The 20,523-nt window shown below is 45.4% G+C and overlaps 1 protein-coding gene across 1 annotated transcript; it reads left to right on the top strand.

Moving 5' to 3' along the window:
* The first annotated feature begins 17,329 nt into the window (after window positions 1-17,329).
* On the top strand, window positions 17,330-20,309 carry KLHL34 (kelch like family member 34). Its single transcript, XM_058535566.1, is given in 2 exon segments — window positions 17,330-18,461; window positions 18,463-20,309. Coding segments are annotated over 2 exon segments (1,950 nt in total). The 5' UTR covers window positions 17,330-17,339; the 3' UTR covers window positions 19,291-20,309.
* Window positions 20,310-20,523: the final 214 nt, after the last annotated feature.

Here is a 20,523-nt window from a genome sequence, read left to right as displayed (position 1 = left end):
TTCCAACTCCAACCCCTTAACAATATATTAGAATCTTTTTTTCTTACACTAAGGAATCTCTTAGGAAATAATATCTCATGGTGAAGAAATATCAATTAGGAATTCTTCAATTTCACTTCAATTTCTTTTTATTCTGTGATAGTGAAGTAAAATTAAAAGTAACATTTTAATTAAAATAGCATTTAGCTATTTTATTCTTATTTTAATTAAGAAATAGCATTTTCTTAAAAGCCTCCCTATCTGTCTTGTCTCTCTATCTGCTTATCTATCTTTTTGCATGAGCCTCGGTAGTTGTCTGGAACTCTAATGTCAGTGATAATTGCTTCTGGATGGTGTTTTGTGGGTGACTGTCAACTTCCTTAACTTTGTACTTTTCTAAACTATTTGAATTCTTCAAAATAAGCATATATTATATTGACAAAAGAAGACTAATTTTTCTTAAAAAAAGAAAAAATAAGAAACACAGAAAGAAAAAGAGAAGGAAGGAAGGAAGAGAGAGAGAAGAAGGAGAAGAAGAAGAGAGAGAAAAGGAAACGCTGGAAGCGAATATGCCAAGATATTGACTGTAGTTTATTCTGGATGTGTAAATGTGGACAATTGTTATTTTCTACTTTATACTTTCTTCTTTTGTTTTGTTAGATTTTCAAAAGTTTTGTGTGTTGCCAAGGGCATTGGGAGATTTTGGTGTCTTTTTCTCCTAAAGGACAATTGCAAAGAGTAGGACCTCTATTAAGTGAGAGGTTGTAAAATGTTTTACTTTGCAAAACGATCCTCATGATGAAAGGCTGGCAATGAGTCCAAGGCACAGCCTCCTTTAAGCTCCTCGTGCAAAATTTGAGGGAGTCTATGGGTAAGTTTTATGGGACAGGAATGTAAATAATTAGCTGCTCACACATGTTGCTTCTTGTGGGTGAATCACATGCTGGGTACATGGCTTGCTCAATATACTTCCCCTGACAAGCAGGTGGCCACCTGGGGTGATAACCCAGCAAAGCTCCAAGGATTTGAGCATATTGATTTAGAATTAGTCATATGGACACCCTTCTATTTATCTGTGAAAATGCAGTGGCTTTAAGGTTTGTTTTTAGAGTTACTCTTTGACGTTTATACCCACAAAACTTGAAGATGTTCAGACGAAAGCCTTGAGTAAATTTTAAATATTGCTCTTGTAAAAACTAAGTAAATGTCAACTTAGAAGTTTCTGGTACTGTAACATTTTCTTTGGTGTTAAGCTTATCATAAAAGGAATTCTTGTGAGAAGAAAAAACCCAACTCTACTATTTTTGGAAGGCCACTGAGAGCTGTGAGGGAGATTTTGTCTTCAATAGATTTTAGGGCGAAACAATCTTCAGAAAGAACTTCTTATGAATATTTCCAGTTTAATACATTGCTTCACTATGGAAGAATAAATCAGTTAAGAAATAAATGATATGCATTAAACAAATAGAAAATTATTTTGTAAAATCCCAAGACTCAAATCAAAGAAATAGCAGATTCACGATAGCAGATCAAGGGCTGACTAAATGACTAATAATGGTTTGGAAATTTAAAATATCACCAGAAGAGGCCATCAGGGAGCTAGAGTGAGTCTCAGAAGCCTGGTATTATCCAATTAGAATATTGGAGCTGGAAGAGCCTCCAGCTGGAGGCCAGAAGATGAGAAGTCACTTCAAGTTGAGAATGGAAGGGAGGAATTTGGACAAGCTGTCATTGGGCAAGGCCTTGTGGGAAATCTTGGGTTTTCACATAATGGGAGACAAGTTTCCAAGTAGAGGAATAGTTCTTATCTCCTATTTGGTGGAGGAAAGTTGTGGCAATCCAGATATCTGACACTTTTGAGAAACTTGGTCTCAGCTCTAAATGCATCAAAAACCAGTGATGCAAGACCCACCTGGATGGTTCTGGGGGCTATTTCCTCCCTACTTGTGGGAGCTTAGGGACAGTCTGGCTCAGTAGGTTTACTTAGCTCAAGGAAAGGACAGGCTGACACCACCTACTGGGTCTGGAGGCTTCCCCTTTGTAACAAGGCCCCTTGTCCACCCAGGAATGTTCCATTATGTTACATAGTTGCATCCATGTCCCCTGGCCTCCTGACCCTAGAACTACAGTATGTGCAGCATCACCAGAGGGGAGGTCCCTCTACTGGAACGTTGGCCATGGTAAGCAGTGAAATAATGCAAGTTTGGGGGGACTGCGCGCGATTTACTACTCCTCTTTTATACATTTTCCCTCAATAAATGCTATTTTTTATGCGCACCTTGTGTCACTAGTGGTGTGTGTCCTTACAATGATCAGAAACTTGATTTTTTTTAGAGGTTCATCTTACAGATACATTAATTCATACCATGAAGCAAATGGTGCTTATCCAGGCGTACAGCGACGTTCTATGTTCCCATCTAATGTAGCTTGCTTAAATTTACAGCCAGACTGATGTTTCATCTGATGTGTAATCCAAGTAAAGCTGATGAGTGATGACCATGAGCAGGCGCAGGACTTGAAGCTGTCAAAGCTTGCTTTCTTTCATCAGCACATCCCCAGGCTAATTGCTCACAAATATGATCAGCTAAGTTTTCCAAAAGTCTAGTCAAAGAAACTGTCCCCAAATCTCATAACTCTCTTTTTCAAATTTTTCTGATTAGTTACAGTAATATCAAGGCAAGATTCTTTGTTATTATTGATCGTATTTTTAATAAAATTTATCATTTTCTCCCCAATATAAAAGCAATACTTGTCATTGTAGAGAATTTGGTATATGTAGAAAAGCACAAAGAGAAAAAATATCCCTGGTAACACTCCCCTGGATATAACTATTCTTTTTATTTTAATGTATATCCTTCTAGTCTTTTCTCTACATGTGTGCAGATTTAGTTAGAATAATACTATAATTACTCTTTTGTAACCTGATTCTTTCACTTGACAATAATATATTATGGGCATTTTCCCATGTCATTAAACATTCTAAAAATAATCTTAAAAGTTGCCTAGTATTCTACCATTTGGATCTTTCTTGAATTTCACATATTTGAAAAAAATGTTTATAAATAATATGATAATAAACATCCTTGTATGTAAATTTTGTATACTCATCTGATTATTTCCTTAGATTCCTAGATACAAAATTGTTGGGTTATGGGTATGAATAAGTTTGAGCCAGCCCAATTATTTCTCCGTTGTAGATGCTCTTCACTGTCTTCCTGGATACTTGATTTTTTTTCTTTATTTCGAAGTTCAAAAGCTTAAAAGGAGAATATATCTCAGTGTTCAATGTTCTGTATCATATATCCCTAGAATACAGTGTAATTTTTCAATTAGAAAATTCATTTATGTATGTCAGGGAGATTTTCTTGTATAATACTCATGAACATGCCTTCTTTCTTTAGTGGGGCTTCTCTATTTCAGGAACATCAGTTTTCCTTATATTGGATCATCATTATCTGACTTCCACGTATATTCACTTCTTTTTAATTGTCTTCATCTCTTATCCTTTCATTTATATTCCCACGATTATCCTAAGTATTTCTCTACAGTCATAATTAGGTTTTAGCTGATATCTCTATGAAAATTAAAAATATATGAGAAAAAATATCTATAGTCCTGTGAAAATTAAAAATATAGATGAGAACAAAATTACCTATAGTTCACCCAGTTATGATTACTGGTAATATTCTAGCTCATACCCTTCCCAACTTTTATTTGCATATTCAAGTGCTTATATATATGCCTACCTTTAAAAAATGCATTCTTTCTAATCTAGGAATTCCATTCAAGGACTTTATCCTAAGAAACTAATCACACAGGAATGCAAAGAGGTTTGTACAAGAATGTTCCCTGCAGCTTAATTTATAAGAGTGAAAACCTGGAAGTAATCTGAATATCTATTAGAGGAGGATTTGTTAAACTTTGCTATATTCATATAAATAACACTATGCAAACATTAAAAAGGGTATGTATAGCCATATACATTTACTTGGGAATATCTCCATAACATATAGTTAAGTAAAAATTTTTGCTTTAAAATAGCACATGTGGTATGATCTCACCCATGCAAAATTACTTATCCTAAATCCACATGAATATGAATATGTGCCATTCAGTAACAACCACCAGTGTTAGTGGTGGTTGTTACTAAATGGAAAGACTTTAGGTATTTTCTCTTCCTTCGCTATTCCTTTCTGTTTTCGTCAAAATTTTGAAATTTCTATATCTTTGAAAAGAGATGGGGAAAATTAACAACACAGTTTATTTAAAGGGGGAAAATGTGAGTATATTAGACAAACACTAATAGTATTTATTATATATTATTATGCAATGAGTCAATTGTAAGAAATGTGGTTCCATACCCATAAGGAGAGGAAGATGGCTGATCTCCTGCACCATAGTCTGAACACGGATACAGTGTCATTACCAGGCCACCATGGCTTCAGGTGCACCCTCCAATTAACAGTCACAGGCTTATATGATGTACTCTGTTTACAATGTCAATTTCAAAAACTATTCAATGTTTACTGTCTATTAAACATCTGTACTACACAAACTCATTCCCCATGGATTTTTGTCTGAAAGACTTTGCAAAATCCCTTTGTGCTGTTTATTTTAATTGGAGAACATGATTGCAAGGATAACCTCACTTGCTGCTATTTTTCATGTTGTAGCACTTCCAGTACATTGTGGAATCCTACTCCAGGGGGCTCTGGAAACCTGACTTCCAAGCCCCACTCTGTCCCCAAGTAAAATGTGAGTGCCCGTGAGCAAGTGTTATGGGGGGATCCTGGGTAAAATCCCATCATAGGGCATGAACCTATGATCCTTCCCATGTAATGATTTTTCCTTCCTACAAAAACATAAATTACTAATGAATGGTGGCTTAATAAGTTAATATATCGTACCAATCAATCCTTACTATTAAATACCATAGTTCAAGGTTGCTCTATGCTTTTCTGTAAGATGCTTGCATATTTTCACTGTGGGAGAATGAACATTATATGTAAACTCCTCAATGAATGTCATTTTTTTCTAAGACCATGTATATTTCCCTGATGTATTTAGGGATAATATCTATGTTTATTATTTATGATGTACGAAGTGCTGTTATGAATTGACACAGTCCTCATCCCTGTCCTATGTACTTCTAGGATGAGAAGGCTGAAACTGGGGAGCCACATAAATTGTCCCATGTCAAATGGCTTGAGAACGGTACAGCCAGGATTTGAACCTGGGCACGCTGGCTCCAGAGCCCACACTGTCAACACTGTATTAAACGTATCTCTTTCTGTAGGTAAAAACACAGAGGAGTGAGTTGCTGAGGGAGTCACAACTGGTTGGTAGGCTCAGGGGAATAAGAAATATCAATGAGGGAGGTAGGGATAGACTGGAGTGAGAGAGGAGCAGGGCAGGTCGACACAGTCACCCTCAAGAGTCTTATTTGGCCAGGAGTGTGCCCAGAGCTTGCCATCCTTCACATGGTCTACGATGTCCACTTGGAGGGTGAGGGTTGGGGGATGCTGGATGACCACTGCCCTACTGGGTAGACAGAGGAGTGAAAGTGAGTGTGTTCCAACCTCCCTCACAGCGCACTTGTCAACTTGGCCCTGTGATTTGTCTATTTACTGATCTTTGGGCATCAAGCAGCAGCGTCTTTGAGTCACCAGTGCTTAGCCAGGCAGCCTCTGCTCACTGCTTGATGGGCAACAGGTCTACCTAGCATTTGGTGTCAAGCATTATCTGGGTAAGACGTGTCTGATCCTCATGATATCATCAATAGCTGGTGCTGCTGGGACCATGGATATACTCGTCCAGTCTTCTCCTGGAGTGGGAATGCTGGGGTCTCAGAGCCTCCCTAGATGTAAGCAGGTGTTGCTGACCTTCTGTTAATGTGGGCATAACAGACGTGGTCAGTGCACCACCCACATCCCTTGGCCCCTTTTACAATTTTTGTGCCCACCTGCTTCTGGTGGAGGTGCCTTCATTCCCAACAACCAACACCTGCAGCTCCTTGCTGGAGGACTGCCCCCGACTGCTGCCACCTGCTTTTCCTGTGCAGAGAGAGAGTTGGAAGTGCCCCCAGAGGTAGCCTTTGACCAATGACTGACAGTCCAGGAGTTGCAACACTCCAGTCCCTGGGTTCCTGATGGGGACAGCTCTGAGGTGTGACCTCCACTGTGCCCAGAGCTCCCTCAGGACCGAGGCCAAGTTACTCTCCATGGGGCTTTGCTGGCTGCTGCACCCTTGCTTGGCCTCCTTTCTTCCCAGGCCCCCTTTACCTCTAACTTAGTGGTTTTTCCTGGGAATGCTTCCTACAAAATTACTTCCATGCACTGGGAGTGCATTCAAAGTTCAGACCGTTTCCAAGTCTGCTCTGGTGTTTACTTTCTGCCAGACTCCTATGTCTCCTCTGCACAGTGCAGGTTCTGTCAGTCAGGAACATGTGTATAAAAATGCCTTGAATGCTCCTCTAGGTATGAAAGGGGAGGCCCAAGACATGGTCAGGGAACAAGACAAACACGTCTACATTCTCCACTTCTATTCGTCATAGAATTGGAAGTTCTAGCCAGAGCAATTAGGCAAGAAAAAGAAACAACAGGCATCCAAATTGGAAAGGAAGAAGTAAAATTATCTCTGTTCACAGATGACATGATCTTCTATGTAGAAAGCCCAAAGATTACACACACACACACACACACACACAGATACACATACATACACAGAGTTAGAACTAATAAATGCATCCAACAAAATTGCAGGATGCAAAATCAACAGGCAAAACTCAGTTGCATTTCTATACACTAACAACAAACAATCTGAAAAAGGAAATTAAGGAAACAATTTCATTTACAACAGCATCAAAAAGAATAAAATACCTAGGTATTAACTTACCCAAGATGGAGAAAGACTTGTACACTGAAAACTACAAAACAATGTTGAAAGAAATTAAAGAAGACACAAACAAATGGAAAAACATCCCGTGTTTATGGATTGGAAGAAAATATTGTTAAATGATCATACAACCCAAAGCCATCTACAGATTCAATGTAATCCCTACGAAAATCTCAGCAATGCTTTTGTAGATATAGAAAACTCCATCCTAGAATTCATATGGAATCTCAAGGGACTCTGAATAGCCAAAATAATCTTGAAAAAGAAGAGCGAAGTTGGAAGACTCACACTTCCTGACTCTAAAACTTGCTACAAAACTACAGTAATCAAAACAGCATAGTCCTGGCATAAAGACAGACATAGAGACAATTGGAATGGAATAGAGAGCCCAGAAATAAACCTTTTGCATATATGGTCAAATAATTTTTTTTTGAGGAAGATTGGCCCTGAGCTAACATCTGTTGCTAATCTTCCTCTTTTCTTCTTTTTTCTCCCCAAAGCCCCCAGTACATAGTTGTATATCCTAGTCGTAGGTCTTTTTAGTTCTTCTACATGGGATGCCGCCTAAGCATGGCTTGACGAGCAGTGAGTAGGTCCTCACCCAGGATCCGAACCGGCAAACCTGGGGCCACCAAAGCGGAACCCACGAACTTAACCACTGCGCCCCTGGATCGGCCGCTGGTCAAATGATTCTTGACAAGGGTGCCAAGACCATTCAATGGGGAATGGACAGTATTTTCAAGAAATGGTGCTGGGAAAACTGGATATTCACATGAAAAGAATGAAGTTGGACCCTTACCTTATATCATATACAAATATTAACTCAAAATGGATCAAAAACCTAAATGTAAAAGCTGAAACTAAAACTCTTTGAAGAAAACATAGGGGAAAATCTTCGTAACTTTAGATTTGGCAATGATTTCTTGGATATGACACCAAAATCACAAGCAACAAAAGAAAAGACAGATAAATTAGACTTCATCAAAATTAAAAACCTTATGTACATCAAAGGACACTATTAACAGAGTGAAAAGCCAACCCACTATGAGACACCATCTCACACCCATTAGGATGACTACCAAAAAACCAGAAAAGAACAAGTGTTGGTAAGGATGTGGAGCAATTCAAACCCTTGTGCACTGCTGGTGGGAATGTAAAATGGTGCAGCCACTGTGGAAAACAGTATGGTGGTTTCTCAACAAATTAAACATAGAATTACAATATGATCCAGCAATTCCACTTCTGGATATATACATAAAAGAACTGAAAGCAGAAACTTGAAGAGACATTTGTACACCCATGTTCATAGCAGCATTATTCACAATAGTCAAAAAGTGGAAACAACCCAAATGTCCATCGATGGATAAATGCACAGACGAAATGTGGTCTATCCATACAATGGAATATTATTCATCCTTAAAAGGGAAGGAAATTCTGACACATGCAACAACATGAATGAAACTTGAAGACATTATGCTAAGTGAAATAAGCCAGACACAAAAGAACGAATAGTATACGGTTCCACTAATATGAGGTACCCAGAATAGTCAAACACAGAGACAGAAAGTAGAATAGTCATTGGCAGGGGCTGGGGGTATGGGGGAATGGGGAGTTATTGTTTGATGGGTACAGAGTTTCAGTTTGAGATGATGAAAATGTTCTGCAGATGGATGGTGGTGATGGTTGCACAACAATGTGAATGTATTTAATGCCACCAAACTGCACACTTAAAAATGGTTAAAATGGTACATTTTATGTTATGCATACTTGAACACACACACACAAAATACGGTCAGGTCTGTCCAGGCAAAACTGCTTCGGGAAAGAGAAAGCTGACGTGTTGTAAACAACGAAATGGCATACATTTGGGGTTTTTGGAAGCAGTCTGGGAGAGAGGGGGGCTGTAGGGGTGGGGCAGAAGAGAAGAAGGGAAGGAAACAGGGCCAGCAACATGGCTTAGTGGCTCCTGGGGAGGACAAGCTGACAGGTGGGCCATGTTAAAAACAGGAATAGCTATGGGTTCTGTCTGCTACTCTATGCTTTGCTGCTTCTCTGTGCCTGTCCTACCCAAATCTTTAGGAAAAGCTTTTTTAATCCTTCACAGGTTTTATGAGAAATCAAGGGGTGGAATAAAGACTTAGGAACTGTGTTCCATGGGTGGATGAGTGCAGAGTGGAGAGCACAGAACAACCCCAAGAAGCAAAACATGAGTGAGATGGAGGTGCCAGCAGAAGCAGGAATTGGAACAATGAGTTACTAGGAGAGTTGTAAGTCCCTCCAGTTTCCTCAGAGTTATTGGATCAATACTGGGTTTTCCCACCATCTATGAGAAGGGGACTGGTGCCATTTTTACTGAACTATTAAAGGAAGCTGGAGGTTCCTGGCTAGCCAGGTGGTTGAGACAGGGGTTACACTTGTTGCCCCTTGGAACAGTGGTGAGCAGCCCTCCTACAGTGGGCAGGCTCTGGAAACACTGCTCTTGCCCCTGTGTCCTCATCTTCTGGTGACACTGTGCTCTTTGTAGGGTGACAGGGCAGGGAAGATCTGACTGCTTGAGTGGGAAATGTCTCCTGCTGGGAGTTCAAACTGAGACTTCCCGAACGACAGTAAACACTGCTCAGAGAACAGTCACTTGTTTCATGACCATTTCTTGCCCATGATTGTATAGGTAAATCTTAGCAGACACTTTTGCAGAATCTTTCTTAACAAATGGACAAATGCCACAAGATTATGTTAAGATTATGAATACCTTTAAGACGATTATAGGTAGTTGAGAGCAAACCATCCTATAAGCTCCCTCCTATTGGCAAGATCTTGTGTAGAATTTTTCCCTGTTAGTCACTGACCAGCATCATTAGAAACAGATCCTGAAAATAGCAGAAGTAATTGGCACAGCTGACGTGTTGGTCATGAGTCAGACACAGGGAAACTTCAGGAAAGAGTATAATATCTCTATAGAAGGGTGTTAGTTTAAAAAAAAAAAAAGCATTTGAAGTCCCAGGTTCTGCAACTCCTTAAACAGGCGTGGGTGATTGGAGAAATTTACCAACACTCCAAGGGTGTTCCATGATTTTATTTCTGGTTGTGCTCAGATATATTTAAGCCATTTCCAACTGTATGACTTGGTTTGTACTATGCAGCCATCTTGAAAGATGTGTAAGAGACTCTCATGTTGCTGTCAGAATGTTGTTTCATCTTTCTGAAGGTCCAACCATCAAAAGTCATAGGTTTGGTTGTCTGTACACGTCTGTAAGTGGATGACAGATGGCCTTTTGGGGTCAGATACTAAGAGCCATCCCACTTCATCGTGCCCCAGAGGCAGGGATTCCTTCTGAGATGAGGATTCCTTCTGAGATGAGGATTCCCTGGAAAGTCATTTATTATGAAGTGTTCTCAGAAAAGATGGGCAGGGTGTAGCAATGTGAGTCAGAGACGGGAAGGAGGTCAAGCAAGCATGCGACACCAAGCAGGGTCCCACAAAAGGTGATTTGGCTCAATCCTATTGAGGAGCTCTGGAAACAGTGTGGGCCACAGCGGGAAAGGGAGCTTCCACCCATCCTCCAGTCATTGGTCAAGGGTGACTCCCGGGAGACGTAAATTTGCCAGCACTTTTGCTTCTGTTCATGTGCACAGGCAAAGTGGGCTCCAGCAGCCCAGGATTGTCTGCCCACAAAGGGACACAGGTGCTGGTTGCTGGCAGCAAAAGCCACCAAGACTGGTGTGCACAAAAATGGTAAAGGGATCAAGGGGATATGGGCGAGGCTCTGACAAGGTCTGCTAAACCATGTCACCTTGGACAAGTACCCTAGCTTCCCCAAGCCTCAGGCAACTCTTCTCATGGCCTCGCACTTTCTACTTCTATTTGTATGTTTTCTTTCAAGATTCTAAATTACTAGAAGGTTCTTATTTATGCTGCAGCAAAATTTCTCTTTGTAACTTCTACTTATTGGTCCTGGGTCTGCCTTCTGTTCCTCTTGCCCTTCAGAAAGTTGAAAACTGCAATCATTTAATCCCCAGAGGGTTCTTTTCTCTTAGCATAAACTCTCCAGCTCCTTCCCCTGCTCCATATATGAAAAAGCATGTTTCCAGACCCCACCTCCTACTGGCTGGTCTCTTTGAGCATTCCTCAACTTGACCCAGAGCCTCTTAAAATGTGGCATCCAGATAGGAAAATCTGGCTACAGGTACCTTCTGATTTGAGTATTCAATCAAGTGTTGTTTGGGAAAATGCATTGGTTACAGATCATCATCTCATGCCTCAGAGGTCCACCATTAATATCTTCATCTTGTGGGGGTAAGGAAGGGCAAACAAGCCCACAATCTATTTTTAAGTGATATGGTGAGGGGCAGAGGCCCTTAATTTTTCCGATTTGAGTCTCTAACCTCTGACCTTTTAGAGCTAGTGGGCTTCTTCTCTTTTTTGGAAAATGTTGACATCACACCCAGAACAAGCTGTTACTGAGAAGAGTGAATTCAGGATGTGGCAGAAATGATTAACAATCCTCTACGACAGTGGTTCTCACACTTGCACGTGCATCAGAATCGCCAGGAGGGCTTGTTAAAGCAGATCGCTGGGCCCCACTCCCAGAGGTTCTGATGTGTTGGTTTTGAGGTGGGGCTGAGAATTTACACTTCTTAACAGGTTTCTGGGTGATGGTGCAGGAGGACCGCTGAGAACCACTGCTCTATTACATTTCCTAGCTGCTTAGGCTCTGATATTATGAGTTTTCAGAAGGCTTCAAGTCAAGGGATGGAGGAGGAGGAGAAACTCACATCTAATATATATATACTTGTGCCAGGAACAGTCATATACATGATCTAATTTTATTTTAACAGTGCTCTGAATGTAGACTCACTATCTTCTTTTTAAAAATAATAAAATGACGCTCAGAATTTAAGTCACTTGCTTACAGTCACATGGGGCAGATCTGGAATTGGAGCCCAGGTCTGTCCAAGCCCAAAGCCCAGTCCTTCCCCACCCGCCACACTGCTTCTTAAGCTGTCAGCTGGGCCAGAAATCACTCATGATTCTCACACACACACACACACACACACACACACACACACACACACCCTACCCTTGGAATCTTTTGGCTTGAATTGCATGTCAGAAAGATAAAATACAGGGGGCCAGCCCGGTGGCGCAAGCGGTTAAGTGCGCGCGCTCTGTTGCGGTGGCCCGGGGTTCGCCGGTTCGGATTCCGGGCGCACACTGATGCACCGCTTGTTAAGCCATGCTGTGGCGGCATCCCATATAAAGTAGAGGAAGATGGGCATGGATGTTAGCCCAGGGCCAGTCTTCCTCAGCAAAAAAGAGGAGGATTGGCATCGGATGTTAGTTCAGGGCCGGTCTTCCTCACACACACACAAAAAAAGATAAAATACATTTCACATACACAAAACATGGTCTTGCAAGAGGGTGAAGATAACATGAGATTTTTTCTCTACTGTGTGTCTGTTATTGTTTGTAATCATGCTTTTACAATTAGCTTAGTTAATGTGTCAATTTCTAATAATAGGCTCTCCATGGAGGTTGCCAAAAGCCACGTGTTGGAAGGAAGCATACTGGGATTGAAAGGAGCCAGTATGGATAGATGACAAAGAGTTAACCTGCCAAAAACTGTATCCTAAATATCGAACAGGCACAATTTGGAGTTTTGTGGTTTTTGAGAAAAGGTTTCCAATGTTGTTATTATACAAATTCTTTTTCCTCCTCAGAAACGCACTACAATGGATGAACCTTGAAAACATTATGTTGTCAAAGAAGTCAGCTACCAAAGACCATGTATTGTATGATTCCATTTACGTGAAATATCCAGAATCTATAGAGATAGAAGATAGATCAGTGGTTGCTTAGGGCTTGGGGGGCTGGTGGTATAGGGAAGTGATAGTTAAAGGGTACGGGGTTTCTTTTGGAGGTTATGAAAATGTTCCAAAATCAGACTCTGGTGATGGTTGCACAACTCTGTAACTATGCTAAGAACCACTAAATTGTACACTTTAAATGGGTGAATTGTATGGTATGTGGATTATATCTCAATAAAGCTGTTACCAAAAAAAGCACATTACATTTGCAAAAAACTTTTAAGTCTCCATTACACATGGATGTTTATAGTTTTGATATATACAGTTTCATATTTTTTCAACACATACAATTATTTTAGAAGTGAGAGCTACGGAATTTAGGTTTAGCTAGGTAGGGCCAATTCAGGGAAAGTAGAGTGCCACGGCTGACTAGCATTTCCACTTTGATGTGGGAAGTGAGATGGTACTTGGAGGTACAGGAGGTGCAGATGTATGGAAGGGATCGTCGACAGGAGGTCACAGTGCTGACAGGGGGTGGGGGTTCAAGGCAAATTGCAGGGACCGAATAGGCATGCTGGAGTGCATAGCTGGGCCTTCAGCAGAACCCCAGCCATACAAACTGGGGCATAGAGGGGCTGCTGAGGCACCTGGGGCCCTGCATCGAGGTAGGATGGGTAGCAGCACATCTGGCTGGATGCCAAGAGCCATGTGGGGCTGGTCTGGGTAAAGGACTCAGGCTGCAGCAAGGGCTGGATGAAGTGGTCTGGCCTTCTCAGAAGAGTCAAGTCCACCCGGACTCTCCAGTTGGGGGCCACCCACAGTCACCCATTTGATTCCCAGGGATGTTAGCTCATGGCCTCACCAGGATGTGTCTTCAACCCTGGCTGTGTGAAGGGAAGAAAGAGAACCAGAGAGAAGGAAGCAACTGTCCCAGTCAAGTTCCTCTTAACCCTTTACTCCTCCCACTGAGGGTGCCATTCCCTATATCTGTTCAACTAAACATTACCTATGCCAAAGACCGTGAGGGGGCTGGAGATACAAAGACCAAGAAAGAGTCCCTGCTCTCAAGGAGTCCATAGTCTAAAGGGGGAGGGCAACTCATAAGCAGATCATTTTCAACATAATGATCACATCCTACCACATCTGCTCATCACCATGTGTTCAGGTTGGGTAGCAGGAACTGCTTCTAGGGGACCCAACTTAAGACACACATCTGCCACAACAACTAAAAAAGCACACACTGAAATGTTATTTGGCATACTTAATATTGCACAGAAATTAAAATATTGACACTTTCCATAAACATTACTCAAAGGACAAGAAAGTTCTTAGATGGACTGCCAGTTACATTTTCTAAACAAGACCTTGTAAACACATCTAATATGAAAATTTCTCCAGTTAACACAGTTCCTCATATCCTCAATGGCAAAATATGTTAAGGTGGCATGTTGGGAGATCACAAACATCTCTTCTTGGAGCTTCACTCTTGCCAAGTGAGATCCTACCTTTGCTCCCACGTCTTCCCAACCTGAAATGTCCTTCTCACTACTCTATATCCATTCAAAACTTACTGTCTTTTAAAGTCTGCTCCTTTCCTTTTTTACTTCTTGAGGGCTTCTTCAGGCAAAACAATCCTCAGTGATATGTATCTTCCTAGGTTAATATGGCAATTTTCCACAAGGTACCCATTTACCAATTGGTAATATACTGTATTTCTTTGCTCACTCACTGTTTTATGGTTATTAGAAGTGGCTCCCCAATGAGCTCATAACAGAGGTGCAAGCTCTTTCTGTAAAGGGCCAGATAGTAAATATTTTAGATGTTGCAGGTCATATAGTCTCTGTTGCAACTACCGAACTCTGCCACCCTAAAGTGAAAGCAGCCATAGACCATATGTAAATGAATGGGAATGGGTGTGTTCCAATAAAACTTTATTAAATTGGCAAAAAAAAAAATGTGGCATGTTGGGCCAGCAATGACCACGTGCTTATTATGTAAAATTGGGTTTTCCATGTCAAGAGTTTAGTCTTCCAGAGCATCTTTATTGTCAAGGAAGCGTGACATTTTGGATTCAACCTGAACGCATGATAATGGAAAGATCTGATGGGACATGATCCGATTTCAGGGTTAAAATGCTGTTTAAAAAACTGTATTTAAACTTTATCCCTCTGAAATTTGGTTTAAATGAACTGACTGTGTGTTGCACTATTTTATTTTTATCATACACGAAGTCACATAATATAGTAAGAAGGGAGCCCTGGATTCCCATCCAGACTCTGTAACTGGATATCCAAGTCACCCAGACAAACTGTACTCTCTTTGGGGCTCATTTGCCACATTTGTTTAAAAAGACAAACAAGAAATTGCCGAGGAAAGGGAGAGGGTTTGGCTAAATGATCTCAAATATCCCTTCTAGGGAAATTCTATTAGGTTGAGGAAAGGCCATTTAATTTCACCATACAGATTTGTGCACAGTGAACCAAACTGGTATTTTATTTCTGAACTAAGAATTTTAGTACCAAAAAAACCCCCCAAAAAACAAAAAACCAACCAGCACTCCCTCTGAACCCATCTGTAGCTCTAACATTAGGAATTGGAGTATTTTTAGCCTCTGGAGTTTGTTAGCTCTTAACCTGAGCCCCTGCCTGCATTTTATAATTCAGTTAATTTAAGTCATAAAGCAGTTCCATCTTTGACAAGAAAGGAAAATCATTTTACTAATACTTTTATGCACTTCAAGAATTACTTCTAATTGGAGACCTCCTAAGTACCAATGGCATACCAGGCAGAAAATGATAAAATTTTATCCTTCCTTGGACTTCTTTTTCTATGAAATACAACCCCAACTGTCAGAAATGCAAGTTATTTCAGATGCCCTCAAAAGGTCCACTTAAAACAGATTGCCAGAGGGGTTGCATGAGGAAATAGAAAAATCAATTCTAGATGAAAGCAAAATACTCAGAAGCCCCCAAATTGGCAAGAAAGAATAGTTATATTAATCATTTAGTTATTTAAGAGTAGGATGGAGGAGATGGAGAAACGCTTTCCCAATGTCTCAAGATTGGGGTGATTTAAGCCATCATTTCTGTGCTGGGTTCATCTTATAAAAATAACTTCATGAGGAGGGGCCCTTCGCAACTCCAGCCTCTACCGAGCTTTGCAACCTCACTGCCCATTATCTCGTCACGGCATTGAAGACGTAGCAGGGAGTAATTAGATCAGAGCCTGCAAAGTCAGGGAGAGACACTGGAACGAATTATTTTCTTAAAAGAAGTGGTCATTCAAAGGCAGAAAACTCAAGTCACCTACAATTTCCTTGTCCACTTTGCCAAGGGATGGGCCAGGCAAGGTCCAAGAACAGAAAGGGAGAACTCAGCTGAGGTCTGGGAGCGGGGGTGGGAGCAAATTCCCGAACGCGGAATGTGAGACAAGCCAGCCCGAGCGCCGCGAGCTGCCTCGGGAAGGGCGCAGAGTAGGCCCAGCATCTCGCCAGGGTGAGTCCAGGTGAGGGGCATGTTACGGAGCGCGGCTGGCGGGGAGCCCCGGATTCGCCCGGGCGAGGTTCCCGCCAGTGGCTCCTCAGCGCGCAGCGGCCTCCTGGGTGTCAGCGCGCAAAGTGGCCGCTTAATCCTGGTTCCCGCCGGGTTAATTAGGGCCTCCTCAAAGCAGAAAGTTTCCAGCCAGGGGCTTCTTTCCCAGGCGCAGGGACCCCGTCGGGGGGGGGGTTGACTCTCCTCTGGCCCAGCCGGACGTCCCTCCCCGGACACCAGCAAGCACAGGTTCCCCGGCGACTCGCGCCTCTCCAGTGAGCGCTCCCCCAGCCGGGTTCCCGGGACCCCTGGTGACCGGCGGCCTGTTGGGTCACTGGAGTCAGGTCCCAGGCCTTCGGTTCGCAGCCAGCAGCCGGGACGCGGGGCGGGGCGCGCCGAGGAGGCCGAGGCCGCGCGCTATTCCTGTCGCTGTGAGCTACCGGCATGTTATGTGCGGCGGCCAATCACGCCTCCGACCCGCCGCGCTGACCAGCGCCCCCCCTCCCTAATCCCGTAGGCTTTGATTTGATCCTCCGCGCGGAACAAGCTCACCCCCCCCCCCGCCCCGTAGCCAGTTGTCCCCCTCCCTAGCGGGTGCCCGAAGAACCCGTCCTCTTCGTCCACCCCCGGGAGGTCAGAGCCCTCGCCCCGCACTCCCAGGACGCCCGGAGCCGGGCCACCTCTGCGCATCTGGGCTGTCGGAGATCCAGCACCCTCCATAGTCAGTCCACCTGCAGCTCGGCCCTTCCAGGTGATGGTGCGCGGCCACTTGGGCCCCTGGCGCGCAGGTGTGGGCTCCCCAAACTGGGCCGGGGAGGGGGCTTTGGGCAACGCGCTGGCAGCCTCCGAAACCAAATCCTGCACCCCCCGCAAGACTCCAAACTCCGTGTCCTCTGCTACTAGGGGCTTCTGGAAAGCGTTCCCCGACCCGGTTTGCTCTGAGAAGGGTACAGGGAGATCTGCGGACCTGGATGAAGGAGCCCTGGGCTTTAAGCTGAGCAGGCAAAAATGGGCCCCTGCTAGGGGCTCTGCGGCTCGCGCGGGGGGCTCGGAAGCGCCGTGCCCCGGGATGCCTCCGGCCGCGCCCGGCTGGCCCCAGCCCCGGCCCGGCCGCTTCCCGCCCTGGGCATCATGAGTTATTTCCTGTCTTACTGCAAAGCTCATGGCGGCGCGCTGCTCACAGGCTACCAGGCCCTGCGCGCCGAGGGCTTCCTGTGCGACGTGACGCTGGAGGCCGAGGGCAGCGAGTTTCCCGCGCACAGGTCGCTCCTCGCGTGTTCCAGCGACTACTTCAGGGCCCTGTTCAAGAGCCACACTCGGGAATCGCGAGCGCGCGTGATCCACCTGCACGTGCCGTCGGCGGCCGGCCTGCAGCGCCTGCTGGACTTTATCTACACCGCCTGGCTGCCGCTCTCCATGGACACCGTGGAGGACACGCTGGAGGCTGCCAGCTACCTGCAGGTCACCGAGGCCCTGGGGCTGTGCGGCCGCTACCTGGAGCGCCAGCTGGACCCGGAGAACTGCTGCTTCGCCGCCAACGTGGCGGCGCGCTTCGGCCTGGTGCACACGCTGGACGCGGCCGAGCGCTGCATCGTGCGCCACCTGAGGGAGCTGCTGGCGCGGGGCGCGGGCCCCGCGGGATTGCTGGAGCTCAACCCCACGTCGCTGAGGGCCGTGCTGGGCGCCCCCGACGTGGCGCGGGTGCCTGAGGCCCGGCTACTGGGCCTGGCGCTGGCCTGGCTGCGGCAGGAGCCCGAGACCGAACGCCTGGCTCACTGCGCCGTGCTGCTGGAGCGCGTCCGCTTCGGCCTGGTGCCAGCCGACGTGCTGCGGCGCGTGTACTCGGGCTCTGGCATCGCGCTGCCCGCCCGGGTCAAGGGCCTCATCATCCAGGCCCTCAACTACCACACGGCGCCTTCCCGCCAGCCGCTCGTGCAGGGCGAGCAGACCAGCGTCCGGAGCCCCCAAACCCGCATCTTGTTGGTCGGAGGGCGCAGGGGGCGGGAGGCGGTGATCGAGGAGGTCGCGGCCCCGCGGGTGGCAGCCAGGGGGAGGGTCGCTGTGGCGGAGCCCGAGGAGGAGGAAGAGGAGGAAGAGGAGCAGTTGGAGGAGGAGGAGGAAGAGTGGGAGCTCACCCAGGACGTGGTGGCCTTCGACGTGTACAACCACCGCTGGCGCAGCCTCACGCGACTGCCCGCACCGCTGTTGGGGCACAGCGTGTGCGCCGCGGGCAACTTCCTATTCGTCCTGGGCGGGGGAAAACCCTTCGGGCGGCGCCTCCTCTGCCCTGGCCGACGGCCCGCGGACGGTCTCGGCCCAAGTGCACCGTTACGACCCGCGCTTCCATGCATGGACAGCGGTGCCCGCCATGCGAGAAGCGCGGGCCCACTTCTGGTGCGGCGCCGTGGCCGAGGGGCTCCTGGCCGTCGGGGGCCTGGGGGCGGGCGGCGAGGCGCTGGCCTCGGTGGAGATGTACGACCTGCGCCGGGACCGCTGGACGGCGGCCGAGGCGCTGCCGCGGGCGCTTCATGGCCACGCGGGGGCCGTCGGGGACCGCGGCGTCGTGTACATCTCCGGGGGCAAGGCAGAGAGAGGCGAGGGCGGCGCGAGCAGCCTCCGGGACTTGTACACCCTGGGCCCAGGGGAGCGGGCGTGGAGCAAGAGGGCACCCATGGGCACGGCCCGCTTCGGGCACCACATGGCGGCACTGCGCGGCGCGGTGTTCGCCTTTCTGGGGCGCTACGAGCCCTTCTCCGAGATCGAACGCTACGACCCCGGCACCGACCAGTGGACTCGGCTGCGGCCGCTCCCCTACGACCGCTTCTGCTATGGGCTGGCCGTGGTGGAGGAGACAGTGCTGCTGCTGGGCGGCCTCAAGTGGCGGGAGTCGCGCCAGGTGCCTACCCGCAACGTGGTGGGCTATGACCTTGACCTGGACCGCTGGGAGGACATCGGCTGCGCGCTGCCCTGGGCCTGGAGCGGCGTGCAGTGCGCAGTGCTGCAGCTGGCCGAGGGTGGGGACGAGGAGAGGGAGGGAGAGTCTGGAGAGGCGCCAGATTTAATGCTGGGCTTAATGGGTTAGTGCAGTCCCCGGACCACGGAGAAAGTCGCGCTTGACCAGGCTTTCAGAGCAACACGTGGGCTTTTCCTAAGAATGGGACTCTGGGAGCAGAGTGGCTTCTGAAGGTTAAGGAGGCAAACAAGGGCTTGGCCAAGGAGGAACATTTCCCCTTAAGCTGAGAATGGGAGACAGGAGGGGTCAAATAGGATATACAATCAGCTTCAGTGAGCTGGGGATTTTTAGAAATTCTCATGCTGGGCTAGAGATGGACTTTCGAAAATAAAATATGACCCTATTTTCCCTTTAGGTGCTAAACAGTGATTACTTTTGTGCCAAACAAACGCCAAAAAATGTACCATAAGTTATATACAAGACCCAGAAAATTGTTAGCTATAAAGACTGTAATAAATAATCCTAGAAGATGGCATTATCTGAATAAATAGTGAAGGGAAAATGCCTGGGTTAAACAGCATGAAATCATTGTAAGGAGATTATGATTTTATGATCCAGAACCATGGTTATAGTTCTGCTCTGATGGTTTAATACAAATATGGAACTGAGAGGGAAAAAAATCTCTAAGAAAGCACCTTTTTGGGGGAGAAGATAGCCTAACTTAAGTTTTTCTGTCCCTCATCCTTACTTACCCCTAGTCTGCTTTTGCTTAGCTTTAGGCAGCTCATTGGTTTTAAGTTTTATTTCAGCAACCCTTAGCCATAATAATCAGGCTCATCTGGTTCAGTAGAACATCTAACAAGAACAAAACAAAACCCTATTTTTTCATCCTCTTTAAATGTTCCTTCTGCAGACATGCTGTAAGTTGTATTTGTAAAAAAAAGATAAAAAAATTAACTTATTTTTGGCGGTTCTCCCCCCCCTTCCCAAAAGAATCACGGAGACAGGAAAGAGGAGTAGCTGAAATTTTAAAGTTCATGTCAGATAAATGGGAAACCAGCTTGATTTTGCAGGATCTCAGAGAAGGTACTTATATAGCTGAATGGGTACTTCTGTTTTGTTCCACCAATGGAGTGGTCATGGGGGGGTGGGGGTGGGGGTGGCTGTGTGATCAGGTCACAAAGAAATGTGGTGAGGACTCTGCATGAATAAAGTAGGTGCTTTATAAGGATTCATTAAGAGCTGAATTTATTTGACTTCAGTTTACAGTGCTGCCTCTCTCCTAGATTTGAAACTAATGCAATAAAATATACAGATATATAGTGTTAAAAGGTTTCTTTCATGCTAGGCTAGCCACGAGTC

Source organism: Diceros bicornis, chromosome X (genome assembly GCF_020826845.1).
Source record: "Diceros bicornis minor isolate mBicDic1 chromosome X, mDicBic1.mat.cur, whole genome shotgun sequence".
NCBI classification, from domain to species: Eukaryota; Metazoa; Chordata; class Mammalia; order Perissodactyla; family Rhinocerotidae; genus Diceros; species Diceros bicornis.
Note: the sequence above shows the minus strand (reverse complement) of the source record. Positions and strands in the feature narration are given on the sequence as shown.